The sequence below is a fragment of the Zonotrichia albicollis genome, chromosome 10 (assembly GCF_047830755.1).
Source record: "Zonotrichia albicollis isolate bZonAlb1 chromosome 10, bZonAlb1.hap1, whole genome shotgun sequence".
Taxonomy (NCBI): Eukaryota; Metazoa; Chordata; class Aves; order Passeriformes; family Passerellidae; genus Zonotrichia; species Zonotrichia albicollis.
In genome coordinates this window covers 28620871-28645830 of record NC_133828.1, presented here as the reverse complement: position 1 = coordinate 28645830, position 24960 = coordinate 28620871, and the positions used below count along the sequence as shown (strand labels likewise).

The following is a 24960-nucleotide window of genomic DNA, read 5'->3' as shown; positions in this document are numbered from 1 at the left end:
ATGTGAGCAACATGTATTTTTTTTAGCATAGTTCACTCCCATGGACACAATTTGTAGATCCACATGAAAAGTATTATTTCACTCATTAAGTATTTTTAAATAGCAACGCTTAAATCAATATTAAGAAAAAAGGATATGAATGTACCAAAATCTTGATAGCAATTTTTCTGATGGGATTAAAAGGAGTTAAAATATACAAGGCAGATGTGGCACTGAATCGGAAAATTGCTTTTCCCTTATTCAATACTATGAAAGTCTGAAAAAAAAAAAAAAAAGAAATACAAAATTAAAATACAGTGCTGGCTACATATATATCTTATATATCTTCACCTCTTACTATAAATTTCCATTTGCCACCTGAGAGATACAAGTTCCATTCTAATGGCTACCTGTAGTACAAAAATAACTTATTCCTATTAATGCAATGGAGTAAGTTTTCCACAGCCAATTCTCAAATTGCAAAATTTTCCAGCATGTGAACTAAATTATGATCTAATTAAAATTTGTGGGAATTACAAAAAACAATAGCAGTTTATCAATAAAAGCAAAATGCATTATTTTGCCACTAAAATATTTCAATTTTATTTCTTATTAAGTCTTTGATTAAAGTGATTCAAATTTATCAAATGTATTCCACCTTGTGAGCAAACACAAACAAAACCAAAATAGCAAAAGGACAATTCTAAATGGCAGTTTGTATTTGGAACAAATACTTGACAGAATTATATACACACATATGTATAGTGATAAGGAGAAATTGTCATTACAAATCATTCACAAATTAAAAATTTGCTTTAATTTTCTATTTTAAATACTATTGCCAGCTAACATAGTTCTGAGTAGTGTGAGACAAACAGATGCCAGGGTTTGGCATCCTATGGCAACAAATCTAAAAAAAAATTAATTCTGGTTTGCTTGTTAACAATGTGCTCTTACTTTCCCTATATGCGAGCAGAAAATTTAGCTAGTGATTATCTTTTAAAACTTGGTCCAATAAACCTATGGTTTGTGTTCAGTTTATTCTGTTTCTGTGGGCAGTCGTTGCCTAAGTCTATTTGTCTATGAATGAGGTTTACTTGCATCTTTGGTTCTGCTTGAAATTTCTTCAGGACATAACTATTCTTCATTCCTTTTGCTCTTCCTCGATGGTAATGGCTCTGCTTTATGTTACCATAATAGAGTCTTTGTTACACTCTCAGCAGAGCTATAAAGTATCACTGTTCTCCATGTTGATTTCCATTCTCTGTAAAAACTTGGCTGTGGTCAGAAAAATTCTGCCCTCTCTGTGGCCTTTACTGCCTGCTTGGACAGCAATCTCAGGGAAGGAAAGTAAACCACTCCACAGCAGGAAAGAAAATAGGTAAAGAAGTGTTGCTGGTGAGCAGGCTCACAGAAAAACATCAAGCTAACACTGAGGGTGGCAGAGAAGGGACACACACTCCTTGGCATTTCTCCCTGCCCTAGAGTCCTTCGCCCAGCTGGAAATGCTAGAAAGATGTTGCCTGTCCCAAGGTCACTGCTGCAGCTGAGCCTGAAGACAGACTAAATTCACATATGATTTCCTCTGCACTGACAAGTCAATGATTAAGGGTAGTTTCTACTATATACCAGAGGAAGGATGACTGATTCTAGACCATGATTTAATGTGTCCATTTGTTTTCTGTTGAGCATAATTATACTGCTAGGTAATATAAACACAGATGTCACCTGTGACTAAAGATCCTACAGGTTACTAATTGTTCTCAGATACTAAGAAGTCCATCATTAGTGTGAACTTTTACTTTTGTTCCAAAAAATCTGACTACTTTTTCTGATCAATAGAGGTTAGAAACTATACTTCAGAACTTCCACGCTTTCTGAAACTTCACTTGTTCAGACAACTTTATCCCTGAACTCACTTATGCAACATTATTCCTGAAGTTTTGTAGCTAGTCAAGAAAAGGGTTTAGTACTGACATTATATTGTAAGAATTTCCATGGAACTGTTGTCATAACCCAAACCATATAAATTTAAATAACCCTTGGCAATGCTACTTCTTTGAACTTTAATTTCTTTACATTTACTTAATAATGTATATACTTGTATTATCTACAGCACTGTTTATTTAACTTTGGCAACTGTTAGGTTTTGCAGTTGCATATAGATTCTGCTTTATTTTCTGTTCCCATTAATGAGGCCATAATTTTAAAACCTGTTTTGCAAACCAAAGGCAATCACAAATTTAGCCACAAAAGTGACAGTATTATTTGCATTATTTTTTTCTATCAAAAAAAGTTTCTTTGGAGTTTAAAGTATTTTATGCCTTGATTTTTTATAGTAGGTCAAGATCAAATTTCTTATCTTGATGACAGCCTGGAAAACTTCAAGCCATCAAGAGAGCAACTGTGTCCAGTTCTTTCTGTTTCAGAGAGATGGGAAAAGATAGTCCCAAGTACCTCTCCATAAAACACCTGCATTTTTTAATTTAGGGATGTTCATCTTCTTTCACTGTCCTCACCACAACACTTCGTAGTCTATCAGAAACTGAGAGAACCTCTTGATGCTGCCAAAGGAGCAAACAGAAATAAACAAGATCATAGGGGAAAACTGGCTCTAACTGCCACCTGTACTTTCTCTAATCAGTGCAGGACCAAAGGTACTTTTACTTGTTCCCAGGTTGAGACTATTTCAGACCCTGGAGGATTTTAAAACAGACTACAACTAATCCCAGCTGTGGAAATATACTTGTTTTTTTCCTTGTCTTTCCCTTAGCTCAAATAACACCCGTCCGCTTCCAATTGTAAGCATCATTGCTACAAGACCAAAACCCATGCACTCTACTGCAGATCCTGACTTGTAAAAATTCAGACTTTTTACTTGAATGGATCTGTTTGAACTACCTTTTCTATCTCTGAGTCCCTCATTTGCGGATCATGTGAAAAGGAAGACTGTGCATGGCTGTGCAAATTGGAAGGGAAATGCACCTCTATTAGGAGTTTGCGTATGTTGCATTCACACGTGTAACTTAGATGCATTGCTTTTATTTCATAACTCTTTGCTCTGGTCTTTCTGTATGAAAACTCTTCAGAACACCAAAAATGTATTTTTTCAATTCCTTCCTCAAAGGTTTTCCGTGGTCTTCTGGAGACTTCTAATTGACAGCTCTGCAGTAGAGATGTATCATAGAAAACCCAAGCACCTCAAGCAATTGTTTGCATTGTGGTAGTTTCATATGAGCCAACATTTACAGAATCTCTATGCTACATGTATAGAGATAAAAATATTCCATATATATGTTTGCATATGTCCTATAGCTATACAGAAACAAACAATATGGTTCCAGTCCTCTATTTCACTAACTTGAGTGGATGCTATCTTGTTATCTACAACGATTTCCATTGCAAAACCAAGCTTAGAACATCTATTTTGTCATATCCAGTCTTACCATTACATTGTAAAAAAACAAATTCCCTCTGTGCTCCAGTTCAGGCAAGACCAAGGAGGATACATCTTCCTTACAATGAAGTAAATAGCAAGTAACTCAAGAGAATTTAAGCAGTCACAATATGGAAGAGCATAAATCAGTTCTGTTAAATAAAAGAATGGTTCTGGATATTTAGCAGATTGATAGTTCTAACCATCATATTTTGTGATTAAGCTTTTCTAGTGTATAAAGTTATATTCTATTTTGTGCAAAACTTAATTCACTCACTTTTTTATTGATATAATATGGGTCCAGGTCTTCCAAAGGTTCAGACACCATTCCTGGAGGTATGTCACCATAAATAAATGGCAGTGTCTTTCCTGCCTCCAAGTCACTGTTTGGTTTTGGACCATTTTCATCATCATCATCTGTATGTTCTTGCTTGGGCTTTTTAGCTTTTTCTTCTGCAGAACGCTTTTCAATAGCTGCGAGAGAATCTCTAGTAAAATAGCGGAAGCTTTCAGGTCCAGGTGGTACCAGCAGTGCCTGTGCCATGTTTTCATCCTGCAAATTTAATTACTTTTAGCTTCTTGCATAAGAATGACCTATAAAAGAAAATTAAATAATTTAGGCAAGCTAGATTGTACCAATAGGAAAAACCCCAACATTTGGTCAGAAACTCTTTCGAGGCCTAAATAGAAATAGAAGCAGCATATTTCAAGGCTGAATGGCAGTTAAAATCAATTGCTCAGAATTTGTTTTGATATTTAATAAATTATTTTTCAGCTTTTTCCTGCTGATCCAGAAAAAGACATTTCTTTTTCTGCCTGCAGATACTGCTTTGCCTGTGTCCTTGGACACTCCCAGTTAGAGCAAATTGCTGATAAAAGTGTTTTAACAGTACAGCTTTTTTTTCAAAAATGCAAGTATAAACGCATATTCTGTGAGGTACTGCTGAAAATTGTAAACCTACATTCTACAACTTAATAAATTTTATCTTTCCATATTTTTTCAAGCTCAGTAATACAACTATACAAACATGAATACTTTCATTAAACTAAAAAATTTTGCACAACTGGTTTGCTCAACTGTTTAAATGACAGGAACTGAATTATGGGAGGAACAAGCATAATTCTTTCTTACTGACACTTAACTGTGGTGAAGGCTAATATTAGATCCCAGAGCAGCTTAGGTTGCATTTATTGACTTTTAGCTGTGAATCAAAACCACAGTCCTTTTAAGTAAAAGTAAACAGCATGTATAATTAAGGCTATATGGGAAGAGGTGCTGCTTCTGATTCTTTGCAAGGCAAGTGTCATAGTACTATTTCAGACTGAAACTCATCCGAAACCTGACTCTGGTTCACTGTGAATGGCTTTAGTACCAGTGGTGGATGAAGCTGCTTTTTCCTGCTCTCTGCATTGAACTCTCTACTGTACAGCAGGTCTCTTTATGAAGTCCTGCAGTGCATCAACTGAAAGCAGTGTTATTTTTCACTCTTCCAAGTCCTTCTGCAGCAGGATCAGTTATTTAAAGTGATGTGCTGTACAGCATAGTTGAGATGTTTGAATAGCTGGAGGGAGAGAATGGCAAGATGAAGGCAGATATGGTAAAAGAGTCCTGCCACCAGGGAATAAATTAAAGCCTTACTTGGTGTCTACTTCAAAACAGTTTACAGCATACTGTTGTAAAAATGTTAGTTATGAGAACCAATTTTAAGAGTGAGTTTCAATGCTTAACTAATGAGCTTTAATTATGTTTTCTGTTACATGAAGCCATGTAGCCTTTGCTGCATTACTTCATGAATGTGCAACATATGTATCCTGGAGATGCCACATCTAAATTTGATTATAATATTCTGCTCATTTGCACTCATTCAATAGTCCTTCTCCTAAAGCTTCTTGCCTGTCTGAAGCAGTTTGTAGAAATCCACACACACAGAGACACACAAAGTGCTACAGTAATGATCTTATGAAATAAGATATGTGAAGGCTGAAGGGGATGTTAAAAAGTGCTTGAAAAACCTAGAGTTAGAAATTAAAGGAGAGAAATAAAACAGCATACTCCTAAATCTGAATTACCAATCCAATGACATGGTAAGGACTCATGTTCCTATGCCACCTTAAGTCTAAATCTCTGGAGTGGGTTCACAACACAGCATCCATCAGTGTGTATGATCAGCACTGAGGTCACTAAAATAATTCAGTCAGTAGATTATAGCACCAAGCAGGTAAGTAATACAAGACCAAAACCAAGATACCTGACCATAAATTCAGAATTAAAATACTCTGTACTCTAGACACGAAGAAGAAAATTTCTCTAAAGGAATATCCTGGAGAACTATGAGTTAATGCAATGTGCAGAGTGAAAGACACCTTGGAGTGGCCATACAGATGCAATATAAAAGGAAAAAGTAAATTGTAACACCAGCCAGAGTCTCCAGCATGCAACCTTATCACAGGTTTCTATGCTGAAATTTCCACTACTACTTTTTTCTTTGTACAAGATGGATGCCTTTGCTAATCTCTTTTTAAAATTAATGTAACTCCTAATTATAAAGATGCTAAACTCAAAGTTGTCCCTTCGTTTTAGAATTAAAAGCACACTCATTTTCTGGATACAGTCCTTTGATTACTACTTTTGCTTGTGCAGGATTAATGAACTATGAAGATGCCTGAGGTTGCTCCTTGGTCTTTCTGAATAATTCATTTATTTATTGCCCATTTTACAGGTCTGTGATTCAACATGTCACTCTAGGTGCCTTTTCTATGAAGCTAGTCTCAAAAGATGCATCCAAATCAAGTAATCAGTGTGTATTTCTTGTCTTTATAATGCAATGCATTTGTTTGCTTTTCCACCATTAACAGTTACAGCTATGAATGCTGTAACAAAATGCATTGTGCTCACTTAAAGGATATGCATTTGTATTTCCAGAAATCCACAAAGGAGCCAATGACTGACTGGGGAAAGTATTGGCAGACTTAAGGATTTACTGTATTTTTCAGGGAAAAAAATATACCCTAAAAAAAGTTTTCCTGATGAGTTGAAAACATTATTTGAGACCTGCCTCCACTTCTGTCTAGTACAATTATATCTTTTCTTTGCTGCTGCTATTACACAAGAAGGCTTTTCCTATACTAAATATGCCCCAAGCACTTTCATTTAAGTTACAAAGCTTAACAGAACAACACAGAAATATGTATCTGATTACAGTTTCTATACATGCATTAATTTAATAGAACAATGAAACAGAAGTTGTGCTGTTGCCTGTACTGAGCCCTAAACAAGCTCTTTGCAATCCTTGATTCATAAACTGCTCATTTGTTAGTGATAGCTTCCCTCTCCTTCCTTCACTAGTTTTAAAATTGCTTGTTATCTGGTAAATAAACTGCCAGGACATGAATGATATTAGGCAGAATTCAGATATTCTGAATATATCTAATAATTCAGAAAAACTGTCATTAAAAAAACAATTTTTAAAGAAAGAGTCTCAAAACTACATGTGGTCCAGGCCCCTCTGTACCTTCTGCTGCTCAGCAAAGAGACTTTCAAGTATTTGAAATACAATTCTGGTTTATATATCATATATGTAATGCTCTGTAATTTAATACATTTCATTAGAAAAATGAAGTTCCCCTTTATTAAAGACATGCTTTTGCAATTTAGTTGTAACTGAGCATTGCATGCTATAAGTCCTTCTCCAGTTTTCCTTCAGCCCCTACCTTTAAATAATAAGACCAAGCAATAAACAGTACATACATGTTTTTAATTTTATACATATTTCAGCTAGTTATATTGTGGACATATATATTTGTCCACATATATATAACAGCTAGTCATCTCTGGATATATAATATATATTCACAGATTACTATATTAGAAATAAAATTTAACAAGTTATCTTCTCATCATTTACAGAAGATGAGTCAGAAAGTAAGTAAAATATCTTTGCTAACAATGTCAAATTAATTTTTCTGTATCTCTGAAAATGCCAGAAGAAGTGGCCTGAAGGTATCTATTTTTATGAACTCTTAAATAGGGGAAATGGTAAAAGTGAAAGTACCAGTAGAAGTGCCAGGTAGGTACCATGATTGTTTATTCAAATCTTCAGGTTATCTAACAGGTTATCTGCATTTTGCATGAAACTGCACATATACACTTCAAAGTTTTCAAGGTGGAGAAATAGCAAATCTTGCTGGGGTTTTTTCCCTTTAAAGCACTGCCTGCTAAAACCTTGAAAAATCTGACTACTGAGATTTTCATTCTATTAAAACTGTAACAGTTGATTAGGCTTGAAGCAAGTGCAAAATAGCAAATGGAATCTGTAAAATGACCAGCTATCCTAATTTTCTTATGCTAATCTTTTATTTGAGAAGCTGTAATTTGAAACTAGTATCTTCCCCTGTGCCAAGCCTTGCAACAGCCTCTCAGATGCTAAAGCCTGGATTAAAAACTTTTCTCTAAACCACTGGTGTTAATAAGGCCAGCTGTCTCAACAGAAGTAAAGCTGTTAGTCCAAATCAAAGGGTGGGTCTGCCACAGTGGGACAGACAGAAACAGCAGGGCCAGTGGCACCCCCTCAGCATCAGCTAGAGATAGCTTTCTGCTGTTTAGAAATTAAAAGTGTAGCTCTTGTGTGCTGATACCAGAAAAATACCTCAACTCAAGCTCCTACTGTCCCAAGGAGGAAAGAGATTCAAGACAGCATATGCTGGGACAGTCTGAAAAAATGAGTCATCTGAGCTCCCTCTCATAGTGTTTGGGATGTTGCTTTACAAAATTCAGGTATTGATTTTTCTGGAAGTGAAGGTAAATGACAGTAAAATTACTGTTCTCTGATCAAATTCCAAATCAGGAAATGCTGCCTTCCGTTTGTTCAAGAAAGAAAAGGATAGGTAAATATTAGTTTCTTGTGAGAAGAACTAAAATTAAATATTTTTATTGAATGTTTTCATGGCTTTTGTATACAGAGAATAATTTCATGAGGAAAAATGTGGTCTGAAATACTTTTTTAAGTTACAGATCATTATCTTTTCATAATTGACATTTACCATTGTTTACCATTTATCTTGGCATATTTACCCTATTTTTTACTGCTTTAAAATATTCTAGTAAAAAATGGAATTACAAAAAGATCAAAAGAGACTCAAAATGTCACTGCTGTAGTTCACAGTGGTAAATGCAATGCAATGCAGATTTCTTTGAGATATCTGAAGAGACATTCAGTTAAAATTAGCCGTGGGTCCTAAGGCAAGGAATACATGGAAGTTGGCATCATAAAAATAGGTATTTCAAGGAAAGGAGTGATTTCCTCAAAGGTGAAAACAGCCTTCAGAACTTAGCACCTGGTCAGAGCCTGCCTCTTTAAACTCTAATCTAGTAATTTAATCTTTGACAATTTTTTTAATTGGTCCTCCCTGACAAATACATAGGATTTGTTTTCCTTTTTTCCATTTAGTTCATCATTTATTATTGATCCATTGTGTAAATTTTTAGATTAGAATTTATCTGTAGCAATGACTGCATTTGTATTTTGTATTTTTGTTTGTAATTTTGCAGTCAGCCTCAGTAGCCTATAGGCATTAGTGTTACATAACTATTCAAAATAAAAAATAATGACATCTACACCAGGTGTTTATTAATAAAATTAATAAATACCAGAAGACAAAAAAACTTGTTATGAGAATATGAAATCAATTAATAAGGCTATGTCACAGAAATAATATTCCTTCATAAAAACTTGCTTTAAAATAATTTAGAATGGGGTGATTTAAAATAGGTGGAAACCTTTCCAAATAATAGTATATGTAGTAAAAGCTTCAGTTGCTTCAGGGGTACTACATGTAATCTTATTTCATGTTCCCAGTAATGACTTGAAATTAGGTGTGAAAGTGCATTAACTAAACCTTAGGAACCCCACCCTCAGCAGATGAAAACATTTTCCTTCCTGTGACCTCTCCCCAGTATTTGCTTTTGAATTAATTAGTTCTTATTTCTTATCTCAGTCCTTAATCAAAAATTGATAGGTTATGTAAAGGAATAAATCTGAATTCCTTTAGATACCTACCTGCAAGTTGTAGAACTCCCAAAATAAATTATCTGACCCGTTTATCTTATAGATAAAGTTGACCAAAACCTCTAGGAATTTTTTAAATGTAAGCCTGCCTTGTATTTTCTTTAACACCATGAGTTTCCTCTGAGAATGTGTGAAAAGAGATCAAGTGTCAATACTTGAAGTATTGGAGAAACCTGAAGAAGGACAAATGAAAACCATATGCAATTAAAGAGGAAGAGAAAGGGTCTCTTTCTTAGTCCATTCCACATAATTGGAATACTGTACTCTAATCAACATTTTGCAAATACCTTCCAGCATCAGAGATCCTTAAATTCTAAAGAAAAATAGATACAATATATGTAACACAAATTTCTATAGCTGAACCTCATAAAGGTGTTAATTTCATTTTCCCACTGGTATTTTAGTGAAGATACACAGCAGAATATCAACTAGCCATTTTTGGCAGTGTAACATTATTTCTGGCAGAGAAGAAAAGACAGTCTTACCTTTATTCTTCTAAGAAATGCCAAATCTCAGAATTTAACCTCTGCATGTTTTGCTAATGTGAAAAGAAAAAGGCTGCATTTCTGGCAGAAAATGAATTGGCAGGGAAGGCTTCTCCTTGGGACCTGAAGTGTCTTTAAGACTGCAGTTCCTTCAAAACTTTCTCATTCTTTGTTCCTGTGTCCAAAGCTTCTCAAAAATTAATTACAGTAGACAAGGGTAAGTCTACATATTCACATAGACATATTTTTCCAGCCTAAGAGCACTGAGAAGTAAGAAAAACAGGATTGAAAATTAGTAATGTCACAAAACCTAATACAGAACAAAAGTACATTAAGAATATTCTTTAAGTGTGCATTTCAAAGACTCCACCTCATCTTTTAACTGCATGCTTTCACTAACAGGGAAAAATGGGCCTTGTTGGAATAGTTTTTGGTAGACATGGTCTAAGACATGGTAGATGAGAGCTCCTGGACCAACAGGAGGGTTCTCACCTGTCATTTTGGGAACTGAACAGTGTATCATTTCTCCCAATGGATTTACTGTCTTTAAGCAAGCATGGAAGTTAATTAACTCTATATTTACAGGAACATATGGGTACTTCTTCAAGTTATCTATTATAGAGATTGTTGGTACGAATGCTTTTCTTTGTGCAGCAAAATTTTTCTTCCCTGCCAAGTAATATAATACCAGAAACACACAGTATCTTCAGGTTCTTCAATATAAATTACTTGCATCATTACAAGAGCTGGCCAAAGGTTGGCCATGTGTTCTTCAGTCCTTAATAATCTGGGTATCCAGTTCATTAAATTTAAAGTGTCTACTTACATCTTACACATATTCGTCTTCAGGCATTGAGATTCAGATGAGCTGTCTTTAAGACATTTATTGTCATTTAGATGTCTCATCTAGATATACTTCTGGCTTTTTTTTTTTTTTTTTTTGGCTGTTTTATGTTGTTATTTTGCTTTTACTCCTATAGAAGAAAAGAAGAACACATCCCTCTCTTTTAGGTCTCTGCTCTTGTGAAAGCAGCTCTTAATAATACTTTTCTCCAAATAAGTGAGCATGAACAGCCACAGTAGAAGCTCTGTAGATAAAATAAAGAAAATCTGAGTAGACACAGATCAGGTCAGAGAGAACACAAAAGGTGGAAAAACAAAAAGTGAAAGCTTTCTTTTAGATCACTGCTTCTCTTACTCTTAAAGACAGAGGATCTCCAAGTACTTCAAGTACAGAGAATGTATTTCAAAAACTAACCTAGAATTTGTCTGGTACTATTTCCTATCAATCTAGAATTGCATTTTCCCAAATATACAATAAGTGTTAACATAATTAGAGCTTCCATTGTTTAATAATGTAACATAAACTCATTCCAATGATGGCTAAGAGCAAATTCTCTCAATGCCTTGGTCATTTTGAGTGAAGCACTGATTCAGCACATTTTGCTGTGGTGAGTCACTGCTGGAGAGGCTCCACTGAAGACATCTGAAAGCTGTGTCTCCAGAACTGACCTCAGGGAATCATGACTCTGCCACCATTGATACTTATCCACCAACGCATATTTTACACTGAATGCAGCTTTCCCTGGGGGTACAGACAGGACTTCCCAATCCCTTTGACTATTGGGTGCATCTGGATTCTGCCTCTCAAGCAGCACTGTGGCTGAAATTTGATCTCATGGTCAGATACAACAAAATGTTTAAGTGCTTCTGCTCACAAGTTTCAAAATAAATGTAAGAGATTCTAGAGGTTCCTAATAAAAGAACGATCACTAATACTAAACATTCATATGACATTTATTTTCAAAAAAGGGAGTGTAACTTCTCTCCAGCTGTAAAATATCTGCCAGTTTGCAAAATGCTGAGGAATTCATTTTTAATGTGAGAATTATTAATAACACTAGAAGAACAGGTAATTTCAACAAATCTGTATTTTGAATTAAAGCACAAGTCAGTGAACCCTTTTTCATATGTGACCCCAACCTTGTCTCTCCCTCTATGCATCATGGTTATGCTGTACTGATAAGTGGTAGCTACAGCAAAACTTCAAAGAATCATGGGTAAAATCTCAGGCCTAGTCAGAAGTGATTCCTGACTGACAAATTACATAGATTCTTTCATGTAGGGCTCTTTCCTGAAGTCTTCTGCATATATAGCACAAACATTTCATCTAAGACTGGCTAGAATATGTTTCAAATTCTGAGACATAACATTGCTTCAAAGAATGTTTCAAACTATATTTGCATGCTTTTTAGCTCCCAATGTAACAATAAACTGGAAAAGAAATAAATGGGGTTATTCAAAATGAGATTTTGCTATAAAGACCATTATAGGACAATATGCCAGTGATGTTGCCCCGATAAAACTTCAGTGAGCAATATCTAAATATATTACAATACTGATTTTGCTGTATTAAAGAAATAGAAGGCTCTGTTTGTAAAGTAGTATTCTTTTCTAAATTTTTCTAGGGAATCTTACAAAAATGCACTTGGAACAAAAAACCTTGTTTATGAATTTCAGAAAAAAGAAACAAACTAAACTAGGAAAATTAATTGAATCAGTAAGAGCCATGCAGCTGAAACACTTGCTTTCCTACTCTTACTATGCTGCAGAAACAAGTCAATACAAAATATGAAAGAATAAACTTTGTGTAACACAAGATTAATGAACTGTATTTGGAATTTGACAGTTGTCTAGGAAACCAAAGGGGAAAAATTGGAACTTCTGTTTGAGAGGCTCACACAGAGTCCTTGGTTGAATGTGATCATTACTATACCAGGAAGAAAACGCACATAAAGTCAACATGAAAATTGAGTGTTTTATACCCAAGGTTTAATACAGCATATGGAAGATGTGCATGGATTTCTCCAAGGCATTTATTCAGGTGTCATGGAACTGTCTAATAAAACATAATCAAGCCTTAATTCTGGAATGTTTTCCAAATAGAGTATGGAAGCATGACTTACATCTAGTCTCTACCTGCATGTAATAAATCTAAAGGTACAGAGCCTATAAGTTACAAGTTCTACCATCTCTCTAAAAGTTATCTCTTATAATGTTGAAATTTCAGTATATTAACAAAATATTCTACTAAGTAGAAGCCTTTAGCTCTAAGTGATATGTGCTATGGAATGATAGCTAGTGCTGTAGCAGCTGCTAGAATTCTAGTATTCTACCTATTATAATACAAATTAAAAGAATTGATTTGTAGGAAATACATGTCAAGTAATTTAAAATGGTGCAAGCAAAATACTTTCAGGAAGACTCCTTTAATGCCCACTTACACCTTCACTCAGTAGGTAAGACATTCCTTCATAATACTGGTTGAATTTTATTTATATTGATTTTGGTCAGAACTTTTGTCTCAGGTCAGAGACTAAAGTGTCTTCATGCGAGCATTTTGGCTTTAAATATCAGTGACAGGCTTTTCTTTAGACATTTCATTTAAATGACAGTAAACATTAGGAATGCCCTCCTTCAGTTCAATCTGACCTTGGACTCTTGGGACCTTTTGAAATTGCCTACTTATTCTGTCAGCAAGTTTACACCACTCTGACATTAAAATATCATTACTGATTGCCTTTCTAACTGTAAAGCCTAGTACTTTTGCCTTCTTCTGTCACTAACAAGTTTTGAAGATTATTGGGCTATTAAGTAAGAATAAACTTAAAGAAATTTTTTTAAATATTCAAAGCTGTTTGTGATGAGGGAAATTTATTTTGCTCCTTGATAAGGTGCAAGAGTGTAAGTTAGGTGTATACCTTCACTCATCATTTAAAAGTGCCCTCTATGTAATGTAAAAGCTATCACACATCTTAGATGCAGAGCATTATTTTTCTTTAAAGTGTGCTTTTCAATGGAATATCTACTGAAAATATGAATAATTTTCTATCTGTCTATCCCTGAGTTCCACTGTGGAGTTAGGTCAACTCTGCTAAAATGTATAGGGAGCCTTCATTCCTTTGACTTAATATCCTAAGTTTGTAGTCTAGCAGTTTTATCTTTGCTATTTAGCCACTGCACAAGAACACATGCATTCAAAAGTAAATGTTTTTGATAGTGATAACTGTGGAGAAATTCCTGTTCTCAAGGAAATCAAGTTGGTAACATGTTAATGGCATCTGAGAAAAAACCCCTGCATTATTAGGTGGGACACAGACGAATACACATTCAGGTTTCAAAGACTGTCACACATATATCTGAAATATTTATAAAAAGGGATAAAAATATTCTTGTATCAGAGTCTTGATACAGTTACACAGTTGTCCTCTGTGACTGGCTTTTGAGAAGGCACTGAGAGTTGTTTGTCAAGAAAGCACATTCATTTAACATCTGAAAACTTTGTGTTTGGACATATTTAAAACTGGACCAAGAAATTTAGATTCCTATGAGTATATTTTTAATCAACACAAATTTGGAATTCCTTAGTGTGTCCAAACATTAAAAGATAGTACAATAATGCCTAAGAAAGGACAGAGTTTTCAGGATATGCAAATCCAGGCAGGCAAGAAATGGGGACATGTGGCCCCAAATTCAGGCTACATGGACTAAAAAAATTTCTGCTTCTATTCCCAGACTACCAGGCAGTGAAAGGACGTAATTTATGAGAAATGGTGGAAGACTTTCCCTTAATTAATACACTAGCCAGGCCACACAGTGCTATGTTGTCCTACATAAAAGGATCTTTTTTTCCTGTGAACATTTCATTTCCTCGTTTACTTTTTCATCTGCATTTCTGTAGTGATTTGAACACAAACTTGCAACTTCCTAGAATCCTATATAATCATACATAGTATTTTATGGTTAAGCAGATAAAGGAAGTTTCTTGCTTCACATTGTCTTAAAATAAATTATGCTAAAAGATCATGAACATTGATCCTCTCCACACTGAAAAGGAGGGCCTTAAAATTAAATAAGCAACATCTATTTCCTGCAATATACACTTATCCCAAGATCCTCCTGTTGTGTGGTTACAATGGGTATGTATGAAAAAGGGATCACAGAACCAGTAGTCCTGATGCTCATCCCAGCCATTTTCCTTACTGGAATCTGTGATATCCTCTCAGATTTACCAGTGTGCCTCATTGAGTTCATTGAGGAAATCTTGTAGAGAAATGTGAGGATGTGCCTGATGCATCTCACAGACAGGGAGTCAGCTGTCTGTGCTCCTCAGCTGATCTATACACACACAGAGTAACTTCAGCACCTGTGAAACTGCAGCCTTGCTGAGCAGATACATCATCTGTGCAATTGATACACCTGGCATGTGCCAGACCCATGCATATGGACTATACAGTCAATACATGCATATTCAAAATGGGACCATTTGATAAGGGTATATGACATCCACAACGTTGGCCCAAACAAGTAGCAGGAAAAACAATTCCAGCTTGAAAAAGGGACCTGTGCACATGGGTAGCTCCACAATTGCACTTACCTAAGTAAAACTACTCAGTCAAAAAAAGAGCAATAGCAATAAAGAATTATTAACTATACAAATAATTAATCTCATCATAAATAACCTTTTCTTTAAGCTTTTACATGTGGAAAAGCCTCATAAGCTCTTTAATTAAAGATTAACTTTTTTAGTTGCATTTTTTACTGTAAAACATATTCTGTGATATGTCTTAATTGATAGAGTAAGTCAGCAGCAATTTTTTGTAAGAAGACGTTACCAAGATGGGGATTGTTAGGAACAATTTGAATTCACTGGTTTGGGGTGGATTATCTGATCCTTTTTGTTTGAGATGTGGATCTTCGGGGCTTTTTGCTGTTGTTAGTTGGTTTGTTGTGTTTGTTTGATTGTAATGTGAATAAATAATTTGGGGCTGCATAACAAAAAAAAAGAGAAACTGGATATTTCTGTGACCTAGAATTTAACTTGCTTACTCCTATTTAGGATTACAGTGGTAGTACATTAGTAGTACATGGTTACTCAAGAGCATATGCTGTACCTACTCTATATTTATATTTTCAAGTATCACAGTCCCTGCCTGAGCTGCTCGTATCCCTGTTCCCTGCTTTACCTCATCATAAGGCAGGGAAAGTCAGGCAATAACGCTGTCACAGTAATGTACTGGAGATTCCAGCTGTTCATAAAGACAATTCTGATGAAAGCAGGTGAACAGGTTGTATGATGCCAGCTCCAGTGTCAAGGTCCTATGGGAGTCCTGTTGGTCAATATCAAACTTAGACAAGCCATTGCAAGGGGTTTCACAGATTTTAATCAGGAGCAGGGCATCAATTTCACTATGATGCTTTAAAGCATTTATTTATTCAAGTGAGGATGAAAAAACCAATCTATCTTGCAAATTGCAGCAGTATATATTACTGATTAACAGCTGTAAGGTAAAAAAACAAAACAGAAGAGTTATGCTGAGTGGAAAATAGGCTAACTAGAATTTTGTAAATTAAATTTCTAACTTCTAAATATAATTTTGTGATAAAGAACAGAGTAAATGCAACTTTCTGAAACTTACTTTCAATTATCACTGTCAGAATTCAGAAAATATAAAAATAAAATACCAAATATCAGAAACTTACATTTATTCTCCTTAGGTTTAACTGAAGCAGAGTTCAAGCAATTATTTTCCTTTGTCACCTTATGGCAAGAAGAGCAAATAGATAAAAGGGCCAAGATTTGTACTTTCTAGAACAAGGTCACAACTTGCTTGCCTTGTACATAGCTCTCTTGCAGTATCTGCTCTTCACTGATTCATCAAAAGTTGTGGTATTCCAGTAATGTCATTAGTACATGGCATGTACACAACAAATTATATTGGGCTGAGATGGGAGCAGCAGAAGGAAATGGATATCGTCAGTCAGAAAGTTCCATCTTACATCCCACTGTTCTTTTTTCCTTCAAAAATCCTTGCTCTTTTGAGGGCAAATAAATTTCTCTCCATGCCTAATCTTCATAATGTAAAAGCTAACTCATCTAATGCCATCTGTGAAGAAAAAGAGGTGAAAGCATGAAAGGTGTCACCAGTATATTGATTAAACACACCCTACTTTTTATGATTTCTTCTTTCCCTTGATACTTCCCACTCCAGGTTACCTGATAATATACAGAAATGACCAAACTACCACTCTGACAGCCTTAGAGAGCACAGGGGAATTGTTTCATGTTCTTCATTGAAAATGTAAAATTGTCTTTCTTTGCTAACATCTAGTATTACCTATGCAGAATTTTGCAATACCAACCTTTATTGACAGAGCTCATAAAATCAGACCTAATGCCTGCTCATTATTGTAAACTGACAACACAAGCATCATTTCTGTAAATATCACAGCCTAATAAACAGCATATCTGTTTAACAGGTGCTATGAATCTTCAAATTACTGCAGGAACTCACATTCTTGTCTTTAACAACCTTCCATTCCAAAATGGAGATGTGAAAGAGAGCAAATATTAAATATTAAACTGTTAGAGTTTAAAAGTCCCTTCTGAAACTGTTTTCTTGACAAGTCGATTATGAAAGCACAAACGTGATGTGTTTCTAAAACAAGCATCATTATTACTGATTATTTATCTTGGAGTTAAACAAGGATACCGCAAGCACCATAAAGAATACAAATTAAAAACTTCTTTCTTTCTCGTCATTACTTCAGGTACAGGCCTTGCTTGCTACTCTGAATATCACCTGAGAGCCAATCCTGCTTTTTTTATATATATGCATTGAGGAGGTGATTTATAAATTGTGGGCTCCTTATTCTGCTGTTTGGGCTTTTTTTTAAGGCAATTTTTTCCTACTGTTTTCTCTTGGAATAATTTCCAAATCAATACTAATATAACATATGTATCTTTAATGTCTATATGTGTCTGTAGAACCACTATTGAAAAAAAGAATTCACGTATCAAAGTGATCTTCAGGAGATATTTTCCTTTTACCTTTAATAACTGACAGCTTTAATTATTATGTTAACAATTGAATGAGACAATAGATGAATGGACAATGAAATGAAGAAATATAATAATTCCTGGGTTGATATCTTCAAACAGCCCTATTAAGGAGTATATATTAAGCTTGACAGTAATAATACAGACAAAATGTGAACTACACATTTGGTGTGGACCTCTGCTTAATAAAGAGGCGGTGAGTCCATTCTCTCCTAAACACAACCATGAAAAAAATGGCACAAAAAGAAAATATTTCCCTGTATTTTTTTACAAAATTTAGCTAATAAGGGAATTTATTCAAATACCACCATATATATACCATATATATATAAAACAGCGTAGATTTTATCCCTGAATCATCAGAATCCTAAGTCTGAATATCACCAGATTTTTCTTCCTAGGAAACAAGGTCACTTCTATAAAATGCTTGGAATTAATGCTGTATACCTTGATAACAAAATGATCTGATTTTGTGAGGAAGACTACTGCATTACAACATCACATTAAGAGACCAGATACCAGACTTAACAGGGTTAAAAAGAAAAAAAATCACACCATCATCACAATCAGTCAGTACAAAATGGCTTTGAATCCCCCGTTCCATCTTTGACTCTACCTTAACAGCAAACCAGAGGGAAAAATCCAATTCCAAAATGTGGAAAAGACCATGTTGCCATGATTGATTATGGGTAAAATGAAACGTTTTGCCAGCTTACCTGATTGAAAGAGAATGAAAAATCACTGCAAAGCCCAACATCCAAAAATAATGTAATACATGTCTCCTCCTGAAACAGTCCAGATTTCCATCCACAAAGCCTTACTAATTGATCCCAATTTCTGTATTCTCGGTGGAAAACACAGAGACCTTTCCAGAATGCTCTCTGCTTCTGCCTCCGCTTCCTGTTCTCAGTCACTCTATGGTACCCAACATATACGAGAAAACAGCTTATTCTGCGCAGGGGGGCCGGGAGGGGAGGCAGGGGCGCAGTGACGAGCCCAGCCCGCAGCACCTGACGTGGCAGCTCCACCTACTGGTGGCGAGCCCGAGCCGGGAGCGCGGCCGCCCGGCCTGGAGCCTCCGCGCTGCCGCCTTGCAGCCCGCCGCCTCCTCGGCTCTGACCCGCGCTGCCGGCAGGCAAGGAGCAGAACACACCCACGGGGCCACACTGATTATTGAACAACCCCTCCAAATGCCTTTTGCATGAAATAATTAAATTTTAAAGCCGTTGGCCGTATGCATTGAACAGAGCATTCGGTTTTAAATGTGCTGTTTCCTTTAAAATGCATGGGAACAGAGGAATGTGTAAATAACAGACTCCCCAACTGGTGTATGCAGAACTTGCTAATTATCTTGATACTTTCTTATTAAAAACTACCATGTATTTTTGGCACCATGTTCATGTCCTTCAAATGTGTAAAATGTACTATGCTTATGTAAAATCAAAGCTCAAAGTCTTTCCCTTAGACAGGCTTCCTGGGCATGTGCAGATTTACATCTGCTTACCTAGAATTCCTCTGGCCATCCTGGGAAGAATTATAAGAGCACTGGCTCCAGCACCACCTCCTCCACGAGCAGCAGTATTGAGTGAATAATATCCTTCGGGCAGCATATTGTTGTGTCCTGCCTGGCAGCTTGAGGAGCATTGTGTCTGTGGAAAGTGAAGTGCAGAAATGCTGAGCAGTGTCAGCAAGTGTGTGCAATATAATGACTCAAAGCCTTGGGGTAGAGACTGCTACAGATCCCACCTAATTGAAAATCAAGCTACCAGCTTTCATGTTCAGTCATGTGGGATTTAATAAACAAACACGGTTCCACAAAACAAGAATAAATGAGTATAACAAGCAATTAATATCTTGCTTTCTTGTAGCTCCTGCAGTTCCTTTAAATGCCTCTTCTGCAGAGCTTAGAAACAGCCCTATTCTCTGTCCCCTGGTCACACTGTTTGTTTTGGAAGCAAGGACCCCAGGGCAGCGAGCAGGTATCCATCCTGATGGCCCCTACCAAGTCACAACTGCACAAAGCAGCAGGAGTAGTGATAACTGCCTACAACTCATGTCCCATATCCCTCATATCAACAGATATCCCCTTTGCACTTAGCATTTATCCTAAAACATTTTGTGTCACTTTATGAAAAGTCCTTTTGGTTTTGGTTACACTTGCTGTGTGCTTGACAGATATAAACACCAAATTCCTGAATCTGGCAGCAGGAAACAGGAATACATTTTCAGGGGATGCATGTGTTCTCTATGTACAGAATAATCTCTGTGTACTAAGCAAAAGAGATGTATCAGTACATATGTATATGTACATTCAAAATGTTTGGGTATTGTAAACCTGGGGCATACAGGGACACTCCTCATCATACTGCTCACACAAGTCCCCCTGTTTGCTTCAAAGAGATGTCTGGAAATTTTAATTTTTAATATAAAAAAAAAGTTCTTGAGGGTCTTTGGAAGTTTTCTTTAGAAAGTCTTTATGTCATTGTCCAAAGGTAATCATCATCTAGTTACATCAGAGAATTAAAGGGGAGTAATACATGTTGAATCTGTTTCTCCTGGAAAAATAAAGAAATGTGAATCTAAATAACAAACCATTTCAACTTCGTTAAAAAATAAAAAGCATTCTCCTTAATACTAGCTGTGTAATTCCAGCAGAAACAGGTCTCTGAAAAACAGTTTGTAACCTGAGTTGGTTGAGAGGTTTGATTCTTTGTTAAATTTTATAAGAGTTTAGTCTTAGAATAGCTAATTTTCGTGAACTAATGTTGCATAAGATGGTTAGATTAACGTCAAATTACTAGAGAACCCCCCAGTCCTGCCTTTTTGTGATAGTGTCCTTATATTTATTGCAATCTTCTGTGATATGCCAGTTGGCACAATGACTATGCCTAATGTATTTGTCTGTACCGAGACAGCCTTTTCATAGTTGTAGGTGTGCTATTAGAGAAATGTTATGTCACTAATATAAACACATCAATTATCAATCTTCACACTAAAAGAAGAGTCCAGAAAATACAAGTTTTGTTTGTAGAAATGCTCATGCCACACAAAGTCACGGCAAATGTTTATTTACAGAATCACATAATGGTTGTGTTGGAAGTCATGGAAATCATGTAACCCAACCTCTCTGCTAAAGCAGGCTCACCTCGAGCAAGTTGCAGGATCACACACAGCTGGGCTTTGTGTATCTCCATGCAAGGAGACTCCACAGCCTCTCCAGGCAGTCTGCTCCAGTGCTCTGTCACACTCAAACTAAAGAAGTTTCTCCTCATGTTCAGATGGAACTTCCTGTGTTTCAGTTTATTCCACTGTCTCTTGTTCTGTCACTGAGCACCATCTGGGCACCATCTGGTCTCATCTTCTTGACATTTGTCCTTAAGATAATGTATGCATTGATAAGATCCTCTCTTGGCCATCTCCTCACCAGGCTAACCAGGCCCAGGTCATACACCACTCATGTACAGCCTATATTCTTCTTTATTCATGTACAGACTTTGAATAATGTTCTTAAGAACTTTGAAATCTATCAGTGGCACAAACAAATAGCTATATACATTTATAATATAAATGCATCAAACCATCTATATGGAACAACTCCTCCAAACCCCTGAATTTTTAAATATGAAAATTTCATTTTTAAAACCCTCTATATTAAATATTTATAACTGATCAATAGTATATATACAAAATCTTCCTCCTCCCTTTCTTCTGCCTCACTAGATACCACTGCTAGATCTGAAAATCAGAAGTGACCATTCAAAGGACAACAACAAATAGGCTGCCTTGGCAAAAGTAATTTATAACAATTCCAGCGTGACACTTGTTTCAATTTAAATTATGATTACAACTTTTAATGAATAGTCACGGAAAGTTCAACTCAGAAATTACATTTAAAAATGTAACTTGAAAACCCCTGACATTTCTAAATAATCTTTCTGGGAATCCTGCCCCAGGTGCAGTTTTGCTGCCAGTGAAGACTGAATACATGCAAAGCTATCCAGCCACTTTTAACTAAACAGCTCAAATACAAATGTTGAAATGTCTTAATTCCAAAGAGGAAAATAATTTTGAAGCGTTAAATATGAATGAGTACAGCCCCTGTATGGGATTTCATAAGGGCAATCCCTGTACATATCTCACATGTAAGCTTTCAGCAATTATCAACTTGTTTTAATATCAAATATTTTATTTTATGAATACAATTATTTTTTGTCAACAATTCTCCTTAGTAATTCTCAGGCACTGTTGTGAACTAATGTACTTAAAGGCACCAAAATATAAAATGATATTATCTCTATTCCTTCAACTACTTACCAATGTTACCTGTTGAAAGAAATCAAATTGCAATATTTATCTAAATGTAATGAACGTGACTTTAATTCAAGTTCGACGCTGGCTAATATAAGTGCATAAATTTCTTCAATTTCTCTCTTTCTTTTTCTCCTTTTATCCCTAGTGTGCCAAATAAAAAAATCCTGCTTTTAATAAATTCTATACCAGCTACTAGTACATATTTGCAAGCCATGGACCTAACACAGTAGCTTAGTAGCTTTTCAACTAATAATCTGCATTTTTACTTGAGAATCTATTTTAACAGGCCATAGAGCATACTATCTGAAAAATTAGCTGGTTTAATTATTCCTAACATTGTAATAAAGATATATGATCAGCAATCTGTACTTTAATGGTTATAGATTTTAGTAATAACAAAATTGTTTTAACATTATGTTATTAAATAATAGTTAAAGCCCTCCAAATCTTGTAGAAGAACCAATACGAAGGCCATATACATGTGGACTCCCTTGAGATAATTCCATTCATTCAGTAAAAATCAACTAAAAATAAGTCACCAAGCATAAAACACCCCAACCACCTTTCATATGGGCCTAAGTGCTTCTAAAATATTGATCTCAGTTTACAATTTTCCTGTCATTCAGATGAACTACAATCACAATCATAAAGTTATCATGAGTGGAACAAAATGCACCCAACAATCACCGCTTAGAGGTATCTTAAAATGTTCACTTATAAATGCACATAATATGTTCATATATTTAGAAAGAGTAGGACTCTTGTGTATCTACATTTTGAAAAAATAAAATCATTGTATGAAACTGCTGTCTAAGTTCAAGATAATTACCAGCAAACAATAATAAAATAACTGGTCAATAAAAAAAAAATTCTTATGCCAGTGATCCTCAAGGTAGAGGTGGGCCTAACTGCACCTTCAGGAGCTTTGCAGCCAGCCTCACTGGCATTGTTCACTACTCAGTGGGAGATTGGTGAAAAGTTCCATAGGTTAACTGGAAAGATGTAGCTTTTCCACCATATATGTTCTAAATGTTTCTACCCTCTAGTATGTAGTAGGCACTGCATCTGCTGCCACTGCAGAAGTAGTTTACAAATTTCCAAGTGGTAGAAGCAATATTTATACTAATCTTGCTAATCTTGCTTGATAAGTTTTTTTAAATTTTATGTCTATTTAATCACAAAACAGAAGAATCACAGAAGGCAACTTATTTATTAGTAAATATGCCTCAAGAACTTACAGGGATACAGACAAAAAGGTTAGGAGAATTTTGAGAAATATTAGATATTTATGTGAGTAATAAAAGTTAGAACAGGGGATAGGCACTGACTCAGATAATAAGGGTTCAATATCTAAGGCTTGCACTCTTCTTGTATAACTTCCAGAAATTAATGTATGTATGTGTCTTAGTTCCTCTCCTATGAAATGGAGATAATTCCTGATGTCAGAAGGGGCTATAGCATAAATTAATTTTGTTAGACAACAAAGCTCTAGAGATCAAGAGTGAAGAAATATTTTGTTACTCCTTGTAAAGTCCAAAGAGGCCAACCAGGCCTAGGAAGCTATTATTTCAAGCACCATATGTTCACAGGACATGGACAATGTTCAAAAGGATCTAACATATATATGACAAGACCAATAAACAAAGATGAAATGAAAGCAATCGATTTCAGAGTGAACAAATACAATTTAAGGTAGGCAGATTTTAAGAGGTGGAGAAATGAATTAAATGATACCTCAGCAACAAGTGCACTAGTGTGCTCTCAGAGCTAGTAACAAAATCTAATAATGTTCTCCCAGGACACCTATAAACAGAGAGATTGCATTCATATGTTTTCATTCCATTTATTGCTACTGAGTCATGTGGTTTAATTGGTCAGATGAAGGGTAATCATCACTTGGAGAGAGGGAAGGTTTTGTTAAGCAAACCTCAAGTTATGATTTATTTATTTGCTAGTCTTTAAAAGCTGGAATGCCCAGAATAATTGCTCTGTTTAATAACATATGCTTGCCAAGTTGATCTTGCTTTAGAAAGTTTCTCTCTCATAGTACATGTAGCAGTTATCTGCACTAAAAATAGTACCTTTATAACTAAACTATGAAAATATATTACACTGAGAGAGAAACATTTCAAACAATTTACTCCAGCATGTTAAAGAAAAATAATTGTACTTCGATCTGCTTTTGGCCAAGAATGATAAGGACAGAGAACATGTAAACTGCTGCACTGAGTTGTAAAGTACAGGTACACAATGTCACAGAGAGAAAAGATGGAAATGAGATGTTCTTTCAAAAACCATTGTACTTATTCCTTTTCAAACCTGTATCCATCATTGGTCATTACAAGAGACTTCAGTGTTAGCCTCAGGCAGCAAAGAAATTACTGGCTTTAAAGTTTGAAAATATTGTAAACATGATATAAAATAGTCCCTTCTTCAAAAGTAGGTACCAAGACAAGAGAATTTTTATTATGTAGAAAAATTTTCAGACACCTTTTAAATTCCAAAGCTTTGTTTTTTTTTCAGGCAGAGGTAAAATGTCTAATGGCCTGCACTAATACACCTCAGATGCAAATATTTTAGATCTGAAAGAAATGTAAAAAAATTCAAAGATTGGTAATGATTAATAGTCACCAAAGCAGTTTCTCTTAAAGTAACTGGAACTGGGAAGTGAATATTCTTCATGTTTAGAATAACATTAAATTTCAGTTTCACTTCAATGAGTAATTTGCAAAGGTGACTCTCAGATGTTAAACACAAGAATAATAGGCTTTATGATTTCATAAG

General features: G+C 35.4%; 1 protein-coding gene across 7 annotated transcripts in view; it reads right to left on the bottom strand.

Annotated features, from left to right (window-relative positions):
- The window catches only part of LOC102060500 (sodium channel protein type 2 subunit alpha), a 66959-nt gene extending 48016 nt beyond the window's left edge, over positions 1-18943 (bottom strand). For 3 of the 7 annotated variants that reach the window (XM_074548575.1, XM_074548574.1, XM_074548577.1), the window contains exons 1-2: positions 3693-3968; positions 139-256 (exon numbers count right to left, since the gene is read on the bottom strand). In XM_074548575.1, coding sequence (XP_074404676.1) covers positions 139-256; positions 3693-3959 — 385 coding nt within the window. In that variant the 5' untranslated portion in view covers positions 3960-3968. Of the gene's footprint in view, positions 1-138; positions 257-3692; positions 4010-9471; positions 9610-9965; positions 10229-10791; positions 11054-18581 lie in introns of those variants that run through there. The other 4 variants (XM_074548579.1, XM_074548578.1, XM_074548581.1 and 1 more) reach the window with 4 other exon arrangements.
- Between the last annotated feature and the right edge of the window lie 6017 nt (positions 18944-24960).